Source organism: Sebastes umbrosus, chromosome 14 (assembly GCF_015220745.1).
Source record: "Sebastes umbrosus isolate fSebUmb1 chromosome 14, fSebUmb1.pri, whole genome shotgun sequence".
NCBI lineage: Eukaryota > Metazoa > Chordata > Actinopteri > Perciformes > Sebastidae > Sebastes > Sebastes umbrosus.
In genome coordinates, this window is record NC_051282.1 from 13,679,561 (window position 1) to 13,703,071 (window position 23,511).

Sequence of the window (23,511 nt, forward strand, 5' to 3'; positions counted from 1 at the left end):
TAGTCTGTTTATTGTCAATACTGTATATACTGCTCCTATTTTTATACTTCCTTCTATTTAAATGGTTCATATTTTGTTACACTTTGTTTAGCTGTTTTTTTACTGTGTTAGCTGATGCATCTTGTTTTTTGCACTATCCCCTTTGCTGCTGTACACTGCAAATTTCCGCACTGTAGTACTAATAAAGGAGTATCTTATCTTATCTAATATGTAGAAACATAGGGGAGAAAAATAAAAGCCTAACAACTACCCAGCCAACATGGTTATGTGGGCCCCACATGGGTTATGCTGGGGGTACCGGGGTACCAAGTGGGTATGGGCCCAAAATGGGCATCTTATCTGGGGCCCACTTGGATCAACTAATTAGGTCCCACATGGGCTACCCATGTGGGCTACCCAAGTGGGTTCTAGGTGGGTCACTAATGGGAAATTAGTGCATGGGCTCAGAATGGACAACACAAATGGCGCCCACTTGGGTCAACTAAGTTGGTCGGCTACCCGTGTGGGTCCTAGTTGGGTCACTACTGGGAAATTAGTGTATGGGGCCAACATGGAAACTGTGGACAAACCCACTTACAACCCATATTTCAGGCCATGTAGTCCCCATTTAGTTCCCTCATAGAACTTCAACCTGGGACCGAGATGGGTTTTGGTTTATTTTGCCCAGATTGGGCCCATAAAACACCCAGTGTACTCCTGCATGAAACCCACAAGGGCAATTGGCACGGGGCCATTGTGGAACCCATGGACAATCCCATATAGGGTCCATTTTTCAGCCCATTTACTACCCACATGGGCCCCACATACAAATGTTGGCTGGGTACAGCTTCAAAACAAAACCCTGCAGAGATGATATACGAATATTGTACAATAAATATGACTATTTTAAACTACTTAATAATAATAACCTGGACATAACTGTAGTCCCCGTAGAGATATTATGAAACTATTCATCTTGTTTCTCAAGGGTGTGTGTGTATTAGTGTAGTGCCCGCGAGCTCACGTGCGCACGCACTGTGTGCAGCCCTCTCCTCGAGCTGTGTACTCTGACACACACAGCCTCAACGGTAGCTCCGCTGTCCGCATTCACTCTGTCACACATTCACAGCTCTAGATACAGCAGGGTTCAGACACACTACCGAGCTGCTCCAGACCGCACAACGAAGAAGTATCCTGTCGAGGAAGGAGAGCAGGTCGGCTGCTGGTGCTTGTTGTTGTTGGAGCAGGAAAAGAGGATATTTCAGGTGCTATAGAGGTGCTTTTCGTGCAGCTACTGTACTCGGCATCTCACGGAAGACAGACAGACGCGTATCACTGACCGAGAGTCGAAGAGGAACCGTTTGCTTTCTTCCACAAGAAGGTAAGTTTGTTTTAAGTTTTCTGAGTCCAGCAGGTTTTTCCTGCCTCGCACTTCCTTCATGCTCAGAGCTACTGCGACACCTTCAGAGGAAAGTTTAGTTTAATCTCACAGGTTGATGATAACCCAGTGTGTGTGTGTGTGTGTGGGTCTGTTTTTGTTCGTCACACTATTATTGCATGATATAATATTCCAGTTTGTTTACTTTTTATTTGTTTATTTATTTTGCACAATTTAAGACTATAGGCTACAACATAAGAAAATAAATAAATGAATAATATAAAGTGCAGGAAGAGGCAAAAAACCCACTGAGCTTATCTGAAGCCTCCACCTATAGAGACAAGATTAATATAAAGAAATAATACGACTACATTATAGTGATAACAAACAATTAGGACAAGATATATATATAATAACAACAATAACATTATTATATTATTATCTTTAAAGAGTTCTGGGTAATCATAACCAAACAACATTGTGAGTGGGAAATTTAAAAAAAACAAACATAAAAACAGATACATGGACAACATGAGGAAAAGCAATTACAAAACAGCAATTAAATGACCCTTTAAGCGACTTTTGAAACATTTGACAGATGAACAGTTTTTTGAAAGATGTGAATTATTTGATGTGACTGTCGATATAAAACTGTCCCAGCCTTTATCTCCCATCTATGTTTGCGTTTTTCCCCCTAATGAAAGAAGTGACAGCTGCCAGCTGATCAATACTGGTCTCATTTCCTGCGGGTCTCAGGCAGCCTGCTGTCTCCTAACTCAGCAAACAGAGCCAGCTGAGAGACCTGACTGTTTTACTGGAGATAATGCCACTTCCAGTGTGCCATAAAGGAGCTCCCATTCTCATCCACACTGCAGCTCAGTAAATGGTTATCCTCGGTCACTACTTGGAGGATGTCTGTCCTCTCAGAGATGTTTGTCCTCTCAGAGACTGACTGTCCTCTCAGAGACCTCTCAGAGATGACTCTCCTCTCAGAGATGACTGTCCTCTCAGAGACTGACTGTCCTCTCAGAGACCTCTCAGAGATGACTGTCCTCTCAGAGATGTCTGTCCACTCAGAGATGTCTGTTCTCTCAGAGACTGACTGTCCTCTCAGAGATGTCTGTCCTCTCAGAGATGTCTGTCCTCTCAGAGATGTCTGTCCCTGTCAGAGATGTCTGTCCTCTCAGAGATGACTGTCCTCTCAGAGATGTCTGTCCTCTCAGAGATGACTGTCCTCTCAGAGATGTCTGTCCCTGTCAGAGATGTCTGTCCTCTCAGAGATGTCTGTCCACTCAGAGATGACTGTCCTTTCAGAGATGACTGTCCTCTCAGAGACGACTGTCCTCTCAGAGATATCTGTCCTCTCAGAGACTGACTGTCCTGATATCATGGCAGGTGCTGATGTGGAGCTCCTTATCAGAGTCATCACAGCTGCTCAGTAGGGACTCTGTTTGTGTGTGTCCATTGTTGTTCTATAATGTTTCCAGTCAGACATCAGTTATGTTCAAGGCAGTTGTTGAATTGCTTTGAATTGGTATGGTGTATTTCTTGTCAGTTATTTACATACACGATAATTCAATATGATAATTTACATATTTCATTGGAATCATATCGTGATGAAATCCTATATCGAGATATCGTGATGCATAATTATGTCATCTAAATTGATAATAACAAGCACATAGTGTACTAACTTTCTGCATTAAAGTTCTCAATTAAATGAGAAAATACACTTTCCATTTGTCAAGTATTTAATTCCCACAGGAGTATACAAAACCATGTAGTTATTTCATATAGACTATTTATTTATTGAATTACCAGAAAACTATTACTTCTAATGCTATATCGTGATATATTATCGAGATATGAAATATCTATATGTATGTATGTATGTGTACGTTTGTACGTATATATGTATATGTTTGTATGTATATGTATGTATGTAACGTATCGTAATATGTAAGGGACAATGTACAGCGAGCGGGTGGGGATTCTTTCAATGACCCGCTCGCTGTACATTATCCCGCTTATTACATAGCTACTTACTTAAGAAATCAATATTTTGACACAAAAACGTTCCGCCAGAGTCCAACATCAGAGCTGCACCCATAGCAACGGTCTGTTATTCATAGCAACGGTCTGTTATAATTAGCAACGGTCTGTTATACATAGCAACGGTCTGTTATACTTAGCAACGGTCTGTTATACATAGCAACGGTCTGTTATACATAGCAACGGTCTGTTATACTTAGCAACGGTCTGTTATACATAGCAACGGTCTGTAATACAGAAATTACAGACCGTAGAACGTCGTTATTGACCAATCAGAATTGAGTATTCAACACAGCCGTGTTATAAATATAGTTATTGAGATATGAAATATATATTTGTATGTATATGTATGTGCAGTATGTGTATGTATCGTGATATACAGTATATAGTTATCGAGATATGAAATATGTATGTACTGTATGTATGTATGTTTATATATATATATATATATATATACAGTATATATATATATAAACATACATACATACATACGTATATATATATATTATAATTTATATCTCAATAACAATATATATCACAATACAGCATGTTTTCTGGTAATTCAATAAATAAATAGTCTATATGAAATAACCACACAGTTTTGGATACTCCTGGTTAGTTGACAAATGAAAAGTACTATTTTAAAGAACTTTAGTGCAAAATGATCCGATTTTCTGAGAAATTTGAGTTAGTATGTGCTTGTTATTATCAATTTAGATGACATAATTGTGTGTCACGATATGTTGATATAGGATTTATATCGGGATAGAAGATTTTGGCCATATCGCCCAGTCCTAACGCAGAGGGAACTTGACACCACAGAATTAAGCAACACCACACAGTGAGAAAAAAACACTATGTAAATCTTGTAATTTATGTGACATCTTTGTAAAAAGGGGAAGAGAATATCGTTTAAGAAATGTCTTTACAGGCTGTATGACCTACTGTTGTCAAAAATACCCCAGTATCAATATACTGAATATTTGAAACGTTATCTATACATCCGTACCAGCTGCACTTTCGGCTCTTTCTTCTCTTTGACACACACAGCTATTTATCTTTGTAATAAATAACAAATGTAATGCACTCAATCTCAATTTTTCCCCCGTTGTATCAAATTCCAGTATCGTGACAACACTGAACCTATTTTCTTGCCTGCAGACATCCTGAGCTGCACGGTAAACATGAAGGGCATGTGACTGGGTTTACCTCAGGCTCAAGCTGAGCTGATGGGAAAGTTGGAGTAAGAAAATAATATACTTTTTTTGAGTGGGTGGATCCGTGCTATGGGATCTATAAGTACCCAAAAAATGTACCACCGGAGACCCTCACACAGCACGGGCATCATGTGATTTCACAGGCAATGTCTTGAGAGATTAGAAAGACTTGACCACAGCACTTTATGTAATACCCAGTCTAAAGGGATTGCGTTTACAGGGCATGTACCTACCAAGGCTGCACATTCAGCAACAGTGAGGTAAAGTTGTGAAAGAGTATTGTGTTATTGTAGCAGCAGCGTTTCATTACAACATCAGCCAGCACACTGGGTTGCACAGGCTGTGTAGAAAGCGTGCCTCACGCCTTAGTTGACTGGAAGTTAAAGGGACTCTATGGAAGAATCAGAAATGTCTTGTTAACAGTGACACCTGTAGCCGTTGAGTCAACGACAGTCAGCGTCCTGTTGCTTGCGCTTGTGCTCGCACTACGTAGACGCGAGCGAACATCTGCAAACATTGACGTGACACACACAAGACTGAACGTCATTAACAGGCATCATGTTGATTAATGTTAGCAACATTAGCAGCTAAAACCACGATATCACGATATATTTCACATTCTTGGCAGTAATGTTAGCTTACCTGTCCAATAGGAATTTTGCCAGCTCGGGGTCTGTTTTGATACCAAAATCAAACGAAGGTCCCTCCATGAATAGTTTTTTGTGCTTCAGTGTATTTTGTGTTGGAGTCTAAGTTGTGGTGGGGACTGGTCATTTGTTGGCGTTAGCGGACTCCTTTTCTAACCGACCGTTAGCTATCGTTGCACACTGTTAGCCATGTAGAGAGCAAAGGCACTCACGAGCATGCATGACATCATGGCTGTTGGATTTTCCCGGAAAAAACGCCCCGCATTCTTCACATTAAAAGTACTTTAGGCTGATAGAGGAAACCCAGAAAGTCGTGGAAGGTCTAATTTTTTAGCTTACAGTAGGTTACAACCTGTTCACTCATTGGCAATAAAAAAACGATTAATAAATGTTTATACGAGGGCTGTCAGTCGCTTAAAATAATTTATTCGCATGATTGTCCATAGTTAAATGTGATTAATCGCAAATTTATCTCACATTTTTTATCGGTTCAAAATGTACCTTAAAGGGAGATTTGTCAAGTATTTAATACTCTTATCAACATGAGAGTGGGCAAATATGCTGCTTTATGCAAATGTATGTATATATTTATTATTGGAAATCAATTAACAAAACAACGACAAATATTGTCCAGAAACCCTCACAGGTACTGCATTTAGCATAAAAAATATGCTCAAATCATAACATGGCAAACTCAAGCCCGACAGGCAACAACAGCTGTCAGTATGTCAGTGTGCTGACTTGACTATGACTTGCCCCAAACTGCATGTGATTATCATAAAGTGGGCATGTCTGTAAAGGGGAGACTCGTGGGTACCCATAGAACCTATTTTCATTCACATATCATGAGGCCAGAGGTTAAGGGAACCCTTTGAAAATGGCCATGCCAGTTTTTCCTCGCCAAAATTTAGCATAAGTTTGGAGCGTTACTTAGCCTCCTTCGTTACTAGTATGACATGGTTGGTACCAATGGATTCCTTAGGGTGTCCAGTTTCATATGATACCATCTTATGCTTCACTCTAGCTTTAAAACTGAGCCTGCTACAACCTAAAAATCGTAAGTTGCGTTTATGCGTTAAGGCTTTATTATCGTGTTAATTTTGACAGCCCTAGTTTATACGTGTAAATACGTACATACAGTCCCATTAATGTATGTAACTATTGTTATATAATTACAATATAAATCCCATGAATGTGAATGTTTTACTTGAACTGAAAGTTAGTTTACACCCGTCATGCTACTTCTAAGGTTGTCAACATTGCATGGCTTTCAATAAGTCTCACAATGTTTTTATCAGGCAGCAGCAAAATATTTTCTTGTAGCACATATTTAATAATTCATGAGTAACAATGTTAGGGTCTTTGGTGTTTCCTCACTCGTACAGCAATCAGTTCTTTTAGATAATTGTTTCAACAGAACCACAGCTGTACAATACCACGCTATCAGTGTCCAAGCAAGGAACATGGACTTGTCCTCTCATACCCTGGCACTGTAATTATTGGCAGAGTAAACATTTACACAGAGTAAATGATTTTGCCAGGCTTCTCCAATTTCTAAGTGATGAGCCTCCTCTCCCTCTCCTCTCCTCTCCTCTCCTCTCCTCTCCTCTCCTCTCCTTTCCTCTTTTCTCTTCTCTTCTTCTTTCACATAGCCCTTAGTGCTAGTGTGATAGATATCTCAATCCTGCTCCCGAGACCTCCATCTGGCCAGTTAAAAGCTGAGTGAACTGAACTGCTTTGACCACTAATGGGTCTTGCTGGCAGCTGAGTCCCTGGTCTGGTCTCCACGGAGACGAGACTCACCAGAGAGAGGCAGCAGGGCCGAGCCGCATTGATTGATCAGCTGTGTATGTGTGTGTGTGTGTGTTGGGAGGGACGGACATGGCGAGCTCTCTCTGTTCTCCTGTTCACACCCAGAGCTGTGCAGCTGCCCCCCACCCCCTTCCTCCCACTGTGTGGATGAGTGACACTAAAAGGCTTAATGGCAGACAATCTCATACCTGCCCTCAGGGGAGATTACACTGAGATGAATGGTTACAATGGAGCAGATGGACAGGTGGCATAGCTTCCCATCATTTAAAAGCACAAGTGTTAGCTATTCTAAATTTTATCTCGCTGTTATCTTTTTTCATTTTGATTGCAAGCCTTTTATCGGAGCTGTAACAGGATCACATTGATCACAGATGGATTTCACTAACATCTGGCCAAGCTTTGATTCAATATTAGATCAATAACAACTACACTTTGTAACTTCTGTAATATAACAATGAGATGAGCATGGTTGATTCTACAGTAGTGCTGAAATAATAAGTTGATCAATCAATTAATTGATGAACAGGACATCAACCAATGAGATTTGTTTACATTCAGTTTTACTCTCCAACTCACATCGTGTGTATCATTGAGGCCTGACAGATGTGTTGTGTGTTCCATCAGGTTGTTCTCATATGACGTCCGTAGCTATACCTACGGAAAGTAATGCTCTGTAATTTCTATATATCCTACGAAATAAATTTTTATGTAATTCATGTAATTATAAACCAGGAACTATAAAGCGCGACAAACATTGCTTCGGGGTGGACGGGTGAGTCCAGAAACACCAGACTTTCACCCAGGAGACCGGTGTTCGTATCCCATGTGAAACCAGAAATAACCGTTGATTTATTTGTCACATAACTTACGTACTTAAGTTACGCCACATCTGTAGTTATTTTAACCCAAACCACGATCTTTTCCTATACCTAACCAAGTTGTTTCCCGTGAAGATGTAAGTTTACTGTATGTATCAAGCGGAAATTGGCACGTGTTGCTTGACATTCGTCACGTTTTGCTGGACATTCATAGGAAAAACACGAAAACTGAGGAATAACTTTTCACAAGATATGTTGGTTCCATCCATGGTCTTGGTCTTCTTCTTTACTTTTGTTGGCATGTTGCTACACTTCTACACTTCTTTGAGTATTGCCACCACCAACAGTTGATCAAAGAAATTTTGGGCAGCATAAGTGCTGAAATAGGGGAGACAACTGGACTTTTTTGTCCCCCAACTTTCAGGTGTTGTATGGTAATGAAGGGGTTAACGTCTAAGCCAGGTAGAACGTTGGCGATGATGTCTATATGGCATCTTAAATGTTGGACCTATATCCAATCATAACCAACCACTGTGTAGCCTAATTCAAATGAAATCAAAGTGATCTGACACGAGCATTCATTTGCGTCCTCAAGCATGTGCAAAGACATTGCTTCATAGCACTGGTGGTCAAAAACTCCATACAGTACCTTTAAGGCGCCAACCATGAACCGCAATGTCTGGCCAAGGACCTTTGTTGCATGCCTTCTCCATCCTTTTCTCCCCTAATTTCCTCTTATGTCTCTCCTGTCACTCAAATAAAGGCATATAATATATTATTTAAAGATAAATAAAGACTTTATCAAGCAAAAATCAAATCAATTTCTTGCTGGTTCCAGTTTTTCACATGGGAGGTTTTGCTGCATTGCTTTGTTTAATAACATCGTAAATTTAATATTTTTGGTTTTTAGAACTGTTGGTGAGATAATGAAGACATTTGAAGACATCACCTTGGGCTTTGGGAAATTGTGATCATTTTTCACCGATTTTGTGGCATTGATTCATCAAAAAATAATCAACAGATTTAAGTTCATTTTTTGATGGATTATTTCTCCTTGTGCTCCGTCTCTAGATGGCATCAAATGACTCGCGGCTTCAGCAGCAGCCCTCCCAGAAGGATGCGGCCGACCAGAACTTTGACTACATGTTCAAGCTGCTGATCATCGGCAACAGCAGCGTGGGAAAAACCTCCTTCCTCTTCCGCTACGCAGACGACTCCTACACCTCGGCCTTCGTCAGCACTGTTGGCATCGACTTCAAGGTCAAGACCGTCTTCCGCAATGATAAGAGGATCAAGCTGCAGATCTGGGTGAGTCAACTCAAGATGCAATTCATTGTGATTTTTATTAGCGGTATTACATTCATTGCATCACCACACTGCCGTTTAAGGGAAATAGTTAACAGAAAGCATAAACAATAGGCTTTGGCTGCCAAACTACAGCCACAGCTAATACAGACAGTAACACCGTGTCTAGTTACAGCTAGCGAGCGTCTGACTACGGCGTCACATTGCGTAACATCGGGCGCTTTCCGTCCACACTGAATCCGTTAAGTATATAAAACGTATTTGTCCAGTAACCTGGAGCACTTTTATTTTGAGATTTGTTTGAGTGAGAGTGAGAGAAGGTCCTGTAACTTGGTGCAGTTTTGGAGAAAATGTAAGTTATTTAATAGCATAGACTGTATATAAGAAGTGGATGTAGTCACCGTGACGTTACCCATTGGTTTGTTTGTTTTGAAGCCTCGAGTTTGGCCTTTTAGCTGTCGCCATCTTGGTTTTTTGCAACCAGAAGTGACACGAGAGGATGGAGCTAAGCACAACCAAATGATGAACAAGACATTTTTAAGTGACCAAAATATTACAATTAACTTTCATGAACTGAAAACACACTGTGAAAGGATTAAAGTTCGAAGACGGGAACATGGACAACTCCCGGACCGGACAACGCCGTGGTAGTGACCTGTCAATTACAAGGTAGCCACGCCCTAAAGCACATTCTGCTTTATGGTCTATTTGACTCTAAATGGGACCATAATTTACTAAATAAATATCATGCTGTATTGAAGAAGACTTGACCATAAACCATAAGACCATAAACTTGTGTTTACAATGTTTACTGAGGTAATAAATCAAGTGAGAAGTAGGCTCATTTTCTCATAGACTTCTATACAATCAGACTTCTTTTAGCAACCAGAGAAGTCGCCCCCTGCTGGCTAATAGAAAGAATGCAAGTTTAAGGCACTTCCACATTGGCTTCACTTTTCAGAACTGGAGGTAGCCCACTGTTTAATAGTCAATGTTTTATTATGAACATATAATTTAATTTTTTCATTAAAGAAAAGTTACAAAAATGTTTATGTATGCTGTCAATTATACTTGGTATTGGCCAAGAACATTACAATTGGTGCATCTCTAGCTAATAATGCTTTAATAATGCTAATGCATTATTGTAAAGCGCATCGCCTTTTTCAATCTATTAGACATACACCTGAGCTCTATGTGCATCTGAATTTGGTGTTGTTAACTAAATGTAGGCTCCAGTCTCTTCAAGGATTTATTGCTTTAGATGTAAATAAAGAAAAACAGGAGAGGATGATAAAGAAAAGGAATATAAGCCCATGTGGAATACTTCTTTACACCAAAACGTCTGAAGACCTTTTAAAGAAAAGGTTTGTCTAGAATTGTGGGTTTGGCCCTTGTGCAAGCCTAGCATGTGAATTGTGCAAGTGTAGAAAGCATGACTTCCTCATGGTTCTCACACACATTCTTACTCACTACCTTTATCTAGCATCTACTGGTATTCTAAGTGTTCACATAAAAGTATAAAGGAGACGGATCCGCCAGAGTAAAAGAGTTTCCTGTTTCCATATTTTAATTGATGCTATAAAGCCCAGTTAGAGGTCAGGGTTATGGGACGATAAGAAACTGTCTTACCTCAGATCTGGAGGTATTTAGCCTTTCATTAAATCTGTAATATGATTTCTTTGGTAACTTGGGGGCGGCGGAAACAAGCTGTGAACACATCACATCACACATTATCACCTTTTAAATTGATATGGCGAACTTATTAGTGTACTCAGTGCTTACACATCAATCAGATACGGAGCAACATTAGCTTTAATCCTGAGGGAAATATCTGGCTCTCTAGCTGCTAAATGTTTATTATTTTCAACAGCAGCCAGATTGCTAACTGTGTCCGTCTGCTGTTTGCTGGGCAGGAACAGTACAGTGCTTTTTTTTTTTAAAGCTTTTTCAACAAGACCATAAAAGACAGACCATAAAACAAAACAGAGAGCTGTGGGACTCAAAAAAAGTCCCATAAAGCTGAAGAGAGCTGCAAATTGTTCATAATTCTTTGTGGGTTTGACCCCTTTTCACATTTTACATAGCTATTTGACCAATTGTTAATGGAAATATATTGATTATAGCTTATATTTTTTATGGTTTTGGAATTTAGATAATATTTTGGTAATGCAGTTTTAAGTTGCAATGAATTTGCGAATAATAAAATTGAGTTGCCATGTGTTCCTTGCAGGTTTTAGGGGTATGATTTCTTTCATTTGACAAAAAAATATATAGTAATTATCACAGGCAAGGTAATGTGATTATATATACTTTGTGGCTGAAACACATACAATATCCTGTAAATGCTAAGTTGTTGGAGCTCATAATGTTTCTTTTCAGGTGATGATTCAGCCATTTTTTAAGCTGCAGTTAGTGTTGTTCAGCTTTTTTTGGGTGCAGTTAGTGTTTGTGTTATTACATAACAATGGTTCCTCTTTGCTAATTCAGTTTTTCAATTTCTGTTTACTATTTAGCCTATGTCGTCACGAGTTTGGAGAAGTTGTCATTGTCACATTTCACGTGTTTGTGGCTTTTTTTGACCAACGCTGCAGCAAGTCATGCAGCGGTTAAAAGACAGCCAGGCAAGTAAGGTGGATGCTAATTAGCGGTTAGAGTTTTAAACAGTCAATGTTTAAACTGGAACTCCACCAATTTTAATAAAAGTCACTTTACTCATCACGAGGAGAACTACACAGCCAGTGAAAACAGTAGTGTCAAGGGGAACTACGCCCATTTTCAAAATGCATACATGTTATTCCCATGGTCTTAGACAGACCAAAAGTATTAGTAAACATGAACTACTCTAAAACTAGAGCGCTAAAACTCAAACTTGTGATGTCATAGGGTATAAAGAGTGGATAGACATTGAATTGGGAGAGATTTTCTGTTTCACAACTGACAACACTACAGTAGAATAAAGCTCATTTGGGTATAAAAAAAGAAAACAAGCATGTCTCCCACTCATTATCTATGGAGCAGCTCCAGACTTTATACTTGATGACATCACAAGTTTGAGACAGGAAATAACGGGTTTCAGAGCGCAGTGGTGCCGTTGTTGCGTTGTGTCTGAAAGGTCCTTCAGTGAGTGAGAGATGGAGAGAGAAATGGAAAGTACTAAGAGAAAAGAAATACTCAAGCAGTGGCAAAACAATTATAAAAACTGATGAATATTAGTTTATGCAAGAGATTCCCACAAGTTCTTGCCAGAGGGGCGAATTATTCAGTTTTCTTTCTTGAGAAATAAAAATAAAATTAAAAGTATGCCTTTTAAACATAAAAATGCTGTTGAAGTGTTCTTATTATTCTGTTATTTTCATTCTTTAAGTCACCAAAATGCACGAAATACAGTCTCTGAGACTCAAATTTTCCTGGGGGAGGACCTCTAGACCCCCTGCTTTGGTTTAGAAATCCTCCCTATTTTTGAGGTCGGCAAGTATGTAGACAATAAATGGGAGACTGATTTTGTTTTCTTTCTTATACCCAAATTAGCTTTATTCTACTGTAGTGTTCTCAGTTGTACAACAGAAAATGTTCCCATATACTCAGATCATTCCCCTGGGTGCTCTCAGTGTCATCTCTCCCAATTCATTGTCTATACCCTATGACATCACAAGTTTGAGTTTTAGCGCTCTAGTTTTTGGATTTGGGAGAGAGTAGTTCATGTTTACTAATATTTTTGGACCATCCTAGACCATATAACATGTATGAATTTTTAAAATGTGTGTAGTTCCCCTTTAATACCCCCAACTTTACATTGCTGGAGTACCCCCTTTAAAGAAATGTTTGGGAAATGCGCTTATTCCTTTTTTTGCCAAGAGTTAGATGAGACGATCGGTACCACTCTCATGTCTGTATGGTAAATATGAAGCTAGAGCCAGCAGCTGGTTTAGCTTGGCCTAAAGACTGGAAACAGTTAGCCTAAGCCGGATCAACACCCTTGACAGTCTCCATAACAAAATGTAACCCTGGTATCCATTGCAGGGCTTTTAACACTGTTCTACAAGGTGTATCCTTAATTTTTCTCTGGCACACATTCCTCACAGTACACTACAAATCCGATTGATATACATCATTAAGGCTGTTCAAACAGATGATTCATTTGAACCAACAACGTGTGAGCCACTGTGCTGTAAGATACACAAACGGTGACCAAGATGAATCAGCAGCAGAGGAGCCCACACCAAAACACACACTCACCTGCCTACCTGACCCAACATGTGTCTCTTATTAAATCATATGCAGTGTTACGGGGTGTGATGTTGTAACGGCTGAGGTGGAGGGCGAAAGAATATCCTGTAATGACTGTATAATGTGTGTAATGTGGGTTTTGAGACGTTGGCATGTTGTGCGTGCCCGGCCCTGACGTAACTAGCGGCGGTGCTGGGGGAATGACAAAGAGACCTGGTATTTCCTAAGCTCAGGAAGTAGAGGAAGTTCCCTATCAGCATCTGAGGGAGACATAATGAAGATATACTGCAGCGCTACGTAGCAGTGTATTTAAAGGGTGTGGGAGCGGCGGGCATGTCCTAGTATGAGTCCTCCCTTATGTGGTGTTAATGATCAACTTTTGTGAAATTTACTGGTTGTTAAATTCATGTTAGGTCCCATTGAACAACACCAGATCTTTATACAAAGATTGTCGTCGTTCACCTCACTCTGCCAGCTGCTAGCCTCCCCCCTTTGTGTGTCATGGAAACAGGCTCACCTGATAACACACCACATGGCCCTTACACAGTGAATACACAGAGCTCACGCCAGTGTTGCCAGATTTTGCGAGGGAAACAAGGAACAAGATAGAAACAAGCCAAAAAAGCACAAAACAAGACCTACCACAATATGAGAGCGAGGCGGCCACTTGATCACTTCATATATATATGTAAGAAGTTATTTTGGATTGCATGCAATTAATTTCATTTTTGCACTGCATTGCATTTTTGCAACCATTTTTAGCCTGTAACTTCACATTTTCTTGTTATAAACTAAAAGAAGTTGAACATTTTATTTCATTTTCTTTATTTCATTTTTTAACTTGTTACTTTACATTTTTCTTAATTTAAAGAAATTGACATTGAAATTGACATTGACAGGAACAAGCCCAAAATTAAGAACTACACTTTAGAAAAAAGCCCCAAAAAACACAACTACCAATATTTGTAAGCGACTTTGCAGGAAAACAATCCCAAAGTCGCTTATAATAAGCGGACTTGGCAACTCAAGCATATGTACAGTGTGTGTTCACGCTGTGTACACACACTGTTTACATCCCTCCTTTTTCTGTGTCATGGAAATATATTTCTGATCTCTGAGCAAACGCGCACACACCTTTCGCACACTAAACATCCACACTTCACTGTATGTTGTGTGTGGTAGCCCAGGGGACGATATCCTGTGTGTGTGCCACCGCTGTTTTTTGTCGGCAGCTAAAATAAACGCAGGTGACGCATGTTTAAAGATCAGGGTCCCAGTGACGTCAGAGTCCTGAGGCCTGATTTAAACCCCACCCTGTCTATCATTATACATATACACACACACACACACAAGGGAGCTGCTTTTGTTTACTGGCTGGTGTTGATTATAGCAACCCTGGAGACTGTCTGTTTGGTTAGATGCCCCCATTACGCTGCCAAATATTTGTTCATCTCTGCATGGATGAGATAAGGATGGACCTGGACTATTTCACACTTTTAATAAAACAAAAATAACCCCAGACAGAAAGCAGAGTCTGACTGTGGCATTGGAAAGAATATAACGAGGGTAAGCAATGTTTTTTTCTTCCTCTGCTGTCTCTGATAAAAGGATTTATACAGCAGACTCTGTCTTGTTCTGTAAAGTGAGAGGGATCATTTGGGCCGACCACCCAGAGCAGTCCTGGCTGTAATGGAACATTCATAACCCTCAATGGCCTCTCCGGTTACCTGGGCAACCCACTCCTCCTCCTCCTCCTCCTCCTTCTCCTCCTCCTCCTCCTCACCGTGAGGAAAACATCAGACAAACACAGAAACACACACTTATTGTCGGCCCCAGATGCAAATGAAGGACTCCGACACCAACCGTGAGAGTGGAGGAGGAGTTGCTCTACCAACTACCTGTTTGATCTTTTCGCTTCGAGCACCCCGCTGAACTATTTTGAGCCGTCGACTGTGACATCACACATAGCCTCCATTTAATTAGAAGATGCCTCTGATAAACTCGCCCTGGCTGGGAAGCAACACAGCCTCTGACTCTGTGACGCTCCTATTTCTGTTATCTGTGGGTTTGTCCTTGCTGGCTGGTTATTGATGCAAGAAGAAGAAGAAGAAGAAGAAGAAGAAGAAGAAGAAGAAGAAGAAGAAGAAGAAGAAGTCCTGGTTTGATGAGAAATGATTGTGGCGGGAGCTTTCATATCTAAATGCCATCCTCTGATGGATTACGTGGAGGGGAGCAAGTGGCGTTCTGGTGGTGGTGTGAAGACAAGGGCTTAGCCCTATATTTCCAAGTACACAGGATCCATACTTCTCTTTCCGACTTTTTTTTACCCACTATTAATTAAACCAGACATAAACCTGACTTGAATTTGATTTGAAAATACCTTTTAAAGGTACAGTGTGTAGGATTTGGCAGCATCTAGTGGTGTGGTTGCAGAATGCAACCAACTGAGTACCCCTCCATTCACTCCTCCCTTTCCAAGACTGCGGTGCAAAATTGTGGTAACGCCATCCTTACCATAATAACGCTACTTTAGGAGCAACAGAAGTCATACGGTGGCTGGCGGTACCACGGTTTTGCACTCTGCTGCTAACGTTACCGCAGTTTCGCAAGCGCGTCGGAGAACTACGGTGGCCTTCAGGTATTGTAAAAACGTGAAAGGCTCTCTCTAGAACCAGTGTTTGGATTGTCCATTCTGGGCTACTGTAGAAACATGGCGGAGCAACATGGCGGACTCCTTGAAGAGGACCCGCTCCCTATGTAGATATGAAGGGCTCATTCTAAGCTCACAAAAACACAACGATTGTTAGTTTCAGGTGATTATCCACTAATGATAACAACGTTATGAATATTATATTCTATTCCTGCTAATAGATCCCCCAACATGTTACACACTGTTCCTTTAATATTACTTTACTATTACTGTTAGAAGCTTCTCATCACGAATAATGAAATTGATAGTGTACCGGCCCACCATTCCCAATGATTTACTACAGCAGTGATTCCCAACCAGAGGTACTGCAGCTGCCAGATTGTAGAGTAGCTCAACTGAAATTGCTATACCATTAAAAAAAAGTCCACATATTGAGCCATTTGGAACACCTGAACACTACTCGTTGTGGTTGGGAGTGTGTGAAATCCAGGGCTGCGGTTGAATAGTCTTTTTTGCTTCGGAAGGTTCCTAACTGAGTGAAATGACCCATAATTATCAAAGTATGATAGTATGATATACCATGATAGGAGCTGGTTGAATTCTCTAAATGCTAAGGAAAGGTGCTTCAGTGCTTTCTTTCTTATCTCCTTTAGCATAGGGTAGACTGGACCATTCTTTATGAAAGGAAAGGAGATAATGCCCACAATTCGTTTGGCAGCACCACAGCAGACCCACGTCAGACCCACGTCAATAACATCTGCCGTTAAATAATTACGTAGCCTAGTGTGAGTGCAGTCGGATTGTCTTGGTAACGGTTAAAAGGTTGAATTTTCATCCATTTTCCAATACTTTTAGCTAACTATTAATAGTTAATTGATAAATGGTTGAAAATTGGTAAATTGAGACCTGACTAAACCGATCTAAAATATTGCAACAATATCCACTTTTATGTAATTAATCGTATTCCAAAAACTTTACCAAAATTTGGCATATGATGGGTGGCATTGATGAAGAGGTATTTGGGGGGGAAGTTGGAAACCACTGCACTGAACCACTCTGTATATTCAGTCTGAAATAACTGTCCATCTACAGTCTCTCTGAATCAGACTGGTATCTAAGTAGACCACTCACTCTAATAGCTAAATGATGGATCTACTTCACATATACTGTGTCAGTCTCTCTGACTTGTAAGAGGTTAAGTACTGCAGCAACAGGTCATAGTTTGAACAATATTGCCCCCTTGTGGTTTCATATTGAATGATCACAGGGGAATCAACGATTTTTGTTTGTTTTGTAGATCTTGATAAATATATAGTGTTTTGAAGTGTAGTGTAGAAATATATATGTGTGTGTGTGTGTGTGTACATGCAGGATACAGCAGGGCAAGAGCGCTACCGTACCATCACCACAGCCTACTACAGAGGAGCCATGGGCTTCCTGCTCATGTATGACATCAGCAACCAGGACTCCTTCAACGCAGTTCAGGACTGGTGAGTCCGACATTTTCTAAAAACATTTTAATACTAACTCCAGGAGATTATGTTTTTTGTCCCGTTTGTCATTTAGTTAGATTATCTGAGAATTGTTAGGCCATGGACCAAGGAAGAAATATTTTGGTATGGATAGCCCCACCATGTGGTCAATTACAAAGCCTTTTTGCCTATAAGTCTGGAAGTGTGAGGTGTAAAAGCAAGCAGCCTATGGTTTTTATGGATTCCTTCACCTATCTATCCATATTGGTCATGTCCATTTCTGTATTAAATATATATGTTGGGATCTATATTTCTTTACAGATCTATGTTTTTTGTTTTTTTTACTGCTTCTGTTCAATCATGTAGACTGTGAAACTTGATGTCTGTCCTACAGGGCAACGCAGATCAAGACGTACTCATGGGACAATGCTCAGGTGATCCTGATTGGTAACAAGTGTGACCTGGAGGACGACAGGATCGTACCCCTAGAGGATGGCCAGAGACTGGCAGAGGATCTAGGTAACTCTGTTTCTCACACAGTTTTATCTGTTTGTAAAAATTCCACCTGCCAGCTTCTGCCAATAGATATCGTATTCATACATCTACTGTATTTATTCATAAATGAAATGAAATCATGTTCTCAGGTTTCCAGTTCTTCGAGGCCAGCGCCAAGGACAACATCAACGTGAAGCAGGTGTTTGAGCGTCTGGTGGACGTCATCTGTGAGAAGATGAACGAGAGCATGGAGGGAGACATCAACCTCGTGTCCAACCACAGGAACCAGGCCCTTAAAGACTCGCCTTCAGAGAACCACGGGGGCTGTGCTTGCTAAACCGTCTGCCCTCGTACCAGCTCCCCCAACACACACACACACACATACTGATACTCATACATGAAGACCTTCCTTCTCTGTGCCTCAACCATGTAAAGTGCTGCATCTCTTCCTCTCTCTTCACTCCAGCCACACAGCTCAGCACGAAACAAAGGATAGCTAGCTGAGATAATCTTCATCAGCGCCGTCAGACCCCTCCCCTCTTTCAGTGTTTTACCTTAAAGAGGCCCACTTTCTGTCTCTGTTTCCAGCTCTGTGGTGAGCTGATAGTCCACTAACGCCTGCCCTGTGTTCTGTCCACCCCCCACGTCAACCGCCTTGACCACCATAGCATTTTAAATTTTACTGTATGTCAAACATTTGTTCAGTGGCTTTCATTTCCTCAGATAGCTAGAAAGCTAGTGATGCCAAATAGTGTCTGTAGATGGCTGTACTTTTGGCATTCATTGTTTTGTTTGAGATGAATACAGTACATGTGCTTAGGTTTCAGTTTTGTACTTGAAATGATGAATGTTTCAAACAAGGGCATATTGAGCTTTGTAAGGCTTAAAGGAACAGTTACTCAGTTTTGGGAAATGCGTTTACTTGCTATCTTGTTGAGAGTTAGAAGAGAAAATTGATACCACTCTCATGTCTGTATGCTAAATATGAAGCTACTGCCAGCAGCCGGAAAGCTTAGATTAGCATGAAGACTTTTTTTGTGTTTCGTATGGATAAACAAACAAGACATAGCATTTGGATTTTGGTACCTTTGGACCGAGCCAGGCCAGCTGTTTCCCCCTGTTTGCAGGCTTTATGCTAAGCTAACCGGCTGCTGGCTGTAGCTTCATATTTACTGTACAGAGGGATCAATCTTTAAAGAGGACCTATCATGCTTTTGTGCTTTTCCCCTTTCCTTTAGTGTTTAGTTATATAGTTTTTGTGCATGTAAAAGGTCTGCAAAGTTGCAAAGTCCACGCCAAAGGGAGTTACTCTCCACCACATAAACACTGCTCCTGAACTGCCTGAAACGCCCTGCTTGAAGTCCCGCCTTTTCTTCTGTAACGTGGTGACGTCACCAAGTAACACATTTGCATAATACCTGCCTCACAACTACTTTGGCACGCACTCAAACAAAGCTAGTTAGAGCGGAGTCTGACGAGTCTGGTTTGGTTGACCAATCACAACAGAGTGGGCCAGCTGACCAATCAGAGCAGACTGGGCTTTTCAGGGAGGGGGGACAGGAGCTCAGACAGAGCATTTCAGAGAGAGAAAAAAGCACAGCCGGTGTAAGAAAAACAAAGTGTTTTTTGAACATTAAAGCATGTAAACATGTTGTAGTAGAAACTCAAAATACAATTATGCACCTGAAAATACGCACAATAGGTCCTCTTTAAAAGAAATTGGATTCCATCAAATGTTGAATACACTCAATACAATAGGGATATATCAGTACGGCGCAGCCAAATGAGATTTAGTTGTGAAAATAAATATATGACTTCATGTTGTTGTTTCTGGGGTTAAAATCATTAACCCGATGGGTTCCCAGATTGCATTTCGGCCCATGCATTCCGCCTCTTTTGCTCTCCACATGGACCGTTTACCTGCATTCAACCAAAGCCTGCTCAAACGTGATTGGTCAATACTACTCGGACTGCCAACGGAAACCAGAGCGCTTCCGATACCAAAACCTTGTCCCGTTGCCTACAGATTCTGCATATGAATGCAGAATCTTTTGTTAATAGAGATTACTTATTATGATGATCAAGCATCAATCAAGGTGATAATGAAAACCAACAGAATGTCATAATAAACCAGTCTTGTACTGCCCTTTGCCTCCCTCAATGCCTCTCGGAGACTATTGAAGCCTTTTCTTGAGCACTAATGCTGACACAGCCGGAGGTTGATGGTGATGGTGATGCCAAATGTTGAGCTCTGCTCTCTTCACAGTGCTCGTGTGCTTGTGTGAGGAAGTCGTTTAACACCGGTGACACTTGTACTTGTCGCGTGACCTGCCGCATGGCATGTCCTCGCTCACCCCTTTGTGCCATTCTTTCTTTAACGCCTTCTCTCACACTCACACACTCTTCTTTCACCTTGACACACACACACAACACACACACACACACACACCAATCCACTAACTGCACTAACTGCATGGCAAAAGAGTCGGCATGGCAAACCTACTATGCTTAAGTATTTACAAAGTGGTGAATTATCTTTTTCTTCTTGTTACTGACATAATGACTGTTTTGTGGAAATGCAGCACAGTGTGTGTGAGTATGTGGTCGTGTGTGTGTGTGCACTCGGAAAGGGAAGAACAGTGATCTCTGAGAAGGATAACTGTGCTGTGGCCACTATCAGGAAAAACAATGAGCTGGTGCAGAATGTGTTACTTTATATGCGATTACTGTAAATCTCATCTTCTCATTGAAGTGAATAAAATTAGATTTTATCTTCATTCCACTTTATGTTATGTTTGCTGTCTGTTAAACTGTACATTACGTAGCTTTTTTTTTGTTCCATTACACCATTTTTGACATTTCAGTATTGGAAACGGTCGACCTTCCCGTGTCCTGAATTGAAATTTGAATTGTCTTTGGATTGCACCACCAACCGGGAATGGAAAGAAACTTACTAAAGGGCACATCTTTTTGCTGTTATTTTCTGTTAATTGTCGTTTACAGTGCCATTCGACCATCCCTGTCCACGTGCCGACTACTGACCGTCAGTTAATATCAACCATAACCTCTGCATCACGATAACAGCCTCACGTTGTCATGGCAAAGCCCACACAACTCGGAGGTTGGGTCACTCACTAACTGGTGGTCGGCCCTGCTGTTGTATGAGCCCGTGGTCAGTTATCTCTCCTGCCAGTGTGTGTACTGCTGAATAGTGATATGGTTTTCAGATATCTGATATTAGCATCTCATCTGCAGGGCTTTAACATGAGGAGGCTGTGTATGCATAACACTACATTTGTATTTCAACAATGTGTGCAGCTTTGCAATGTATTTAAATGGAATGAAGAGGCATCGCTGAGCATTTGATATAATATCTGTGACAGTTTGACTAAAGTAGCTTACACCTGTGGCTGCTGCTTGAATACATATTGAATGTGCTACTGATATTTGATGAATTTCTAACCAATTTGTCCGGTATCTGCAACAAACTACTGACTCTTTTGGCGCTTTTGTACAAATAAGTCTGTAGCTGTTAGTCTGGGGTTTGTTCTTTCTTTCTTTCTTTCTTTCTTTCTTTCTTATATTTAAGATCTATTTGTTTTCATGTGTTGCATTCCTGATTGGTCGCTTTCTAAAAGAGGGGAGATCAGATTTAGGGATGCACCGATCCAACTTTTTCAGTCCCGATACAGATACCTGGGCTTTGGGTATCAGCCGATACAGAGTACCGATCCAATACCAGTGTTTAAATAATATGCTGTATGCCTCACTGTGTGGAAGTGACTGGGATCATTCTTTAATGTAATGTATAAGGCAACATCAGGCTTGAACCCATCGAATTCTTTAGCGTGATGCTTCTGGAGGTGCTTGATTAAGTTGTTTGTATTAATTTAAGCAATAGCTCACGACAGGCTGTGGTATGTTGCATATTCTGGGCAACATTGTGGAACCTCCTCTTTATGTAGCGCTGCGTGTCGTTTAGCGGCTGGATTTTTTTAATGGAGATGAACGTTATCGTTTACATTTCGTAGCGGGTTTTGGCAGCTAACTTTGTTACTTTGTATCTGTAACCTGTTCTGTGTTGGAGGAAGTGATCCCCCCCCTGTGACTGTTGCTAAGCGACCATGACAACACATTGGCAACGTTTTTTATCTCAGACGCAGAGTGATACTGAAAGTGCGTCATCCAGAGTAGGGTCTCATGGCCACGCCCCCTTTTGGGGGGGAAAACAATCCCGTGTCCCTCATGGGCGGCAACAGAAGAAGTTGAAACATGTCTCCAAATTTCTACTTTAAACAAACTGGTAATAGTAATAACGCTATGCTGAAGAGTTGCTGTGTAGTTGGTTGCACCAACAATAAATCCAAAAACACTGATCTCCGATTTGTTCCCCTGCCGTGTCCTAAAAAAGACATAATAGAGTGGCTTTATGGCTCCAAGCTACAGACCAGACCAGCATGGCGTCATCGCCGAGGCTGAGAGGGGGGAAAGAAAGAAACTGGCTGTCACAGGAGAGAAAATTATTAAAAGTTGTTGTGTAGCGGGTTAACCGAGGCTTTCACACTGAGATTTGAGGCACATACGATACGTTAATATTCACTGTCTGTGTGGTAAATGGCTAAATGATGTTGGTAACAGTGACTAGCATGGCTAACTAACGATAGCTTGAGTGTGAGGCTGCAGCAGTAATACAGTCATACATTAACGTTATAGAAGCATCAGACTATCGTCTCCAACTAAATCTCAGCCTACAGATTGAACAGTTGGCTATTAACAGGTTGGTTATATACAGACAACACTTAGCCTAACATGATTCAATCAAATATGTATAGAAGTCTGGATAAGCAATATCCTGCCACTGTGTGGGACGGGGGAAGACTGAAGGGACATGGCGGCGATCAACTTTAATTTATTAAGGTATCGCGATCGCTCAGGTGCAAGCAAGATGTGTGTATAAAACAAACAAAGAGATGAATGTATACGGACTTGTCAAAATTACAATCCAAACATACGTCAAACTGCAACGAGGTTAAATGGATTTTCGGTTTTCTTTCCCCCAAAAGGGGGCGCGGCCCTTGACCTTTTGCGAAGTACCCGTATGTGCCGGTCTGTATTATATCACGGCTATGAACCAATCAGATTGCTTGATTTGAGGTACCTGTTTTATAATTTGCAGTGCTACTGACACCCCTCAAAACATTGGCTTTGCAGATATTGCAAGTAGCTGTAGAACTTGTTGGCGTAGCAAGCGTGAAATACCTCCAAACGGCTGACATGTTTGTTGTTAGCTCCCTCAGCTATGCGATCTTTCGGCGTGCTGCTGACGTAAGCATAACTGAATTGAATAGATCGGCCCGATTGTCACCGATACCCAATCCAGCTTTTTGAGTCAGTAGCAACCCGATATCGGATCGGGGCATCCCTAGATCAGATCATTGGATCCATTTATTTTAGGTTCC

At 40.9% G+C, this 23,511-nt stretch overlaps 1 protein-coding gene across 1 annotated transcript; it reads left to right on the plus strand.

Moving 5' to 3' along the window:
* Window positions 1–1,012: 1,012 nt before the first annotated feature.
* On the plus strand, window positions 1,013–19,191 carry rab3db (RAB3D, member RAS oncogene family, b). The gene is made up of 5 exons (XM_037792860.1): window positions 1,013–1,360; window positions 8,975–9,211; window positions 17,457–17,575; window positions 17,952–18,076; window positions 18,202–19,191. Exons 2-5 carry the CDS (start codon window positions 8,975–8,977, stop codon window positions 18,387–18,389), a joined length of 669 nt encoding a protein of 222 aa, XP_037648788.1. The 5' UTR covers window positions 1,013–1,360; the 3' UTR covers window positions 18,390–19,191.
* The last annotated feature ends 4,320 nt before the right edge of the window (window positions 19,192–23,511 follow it).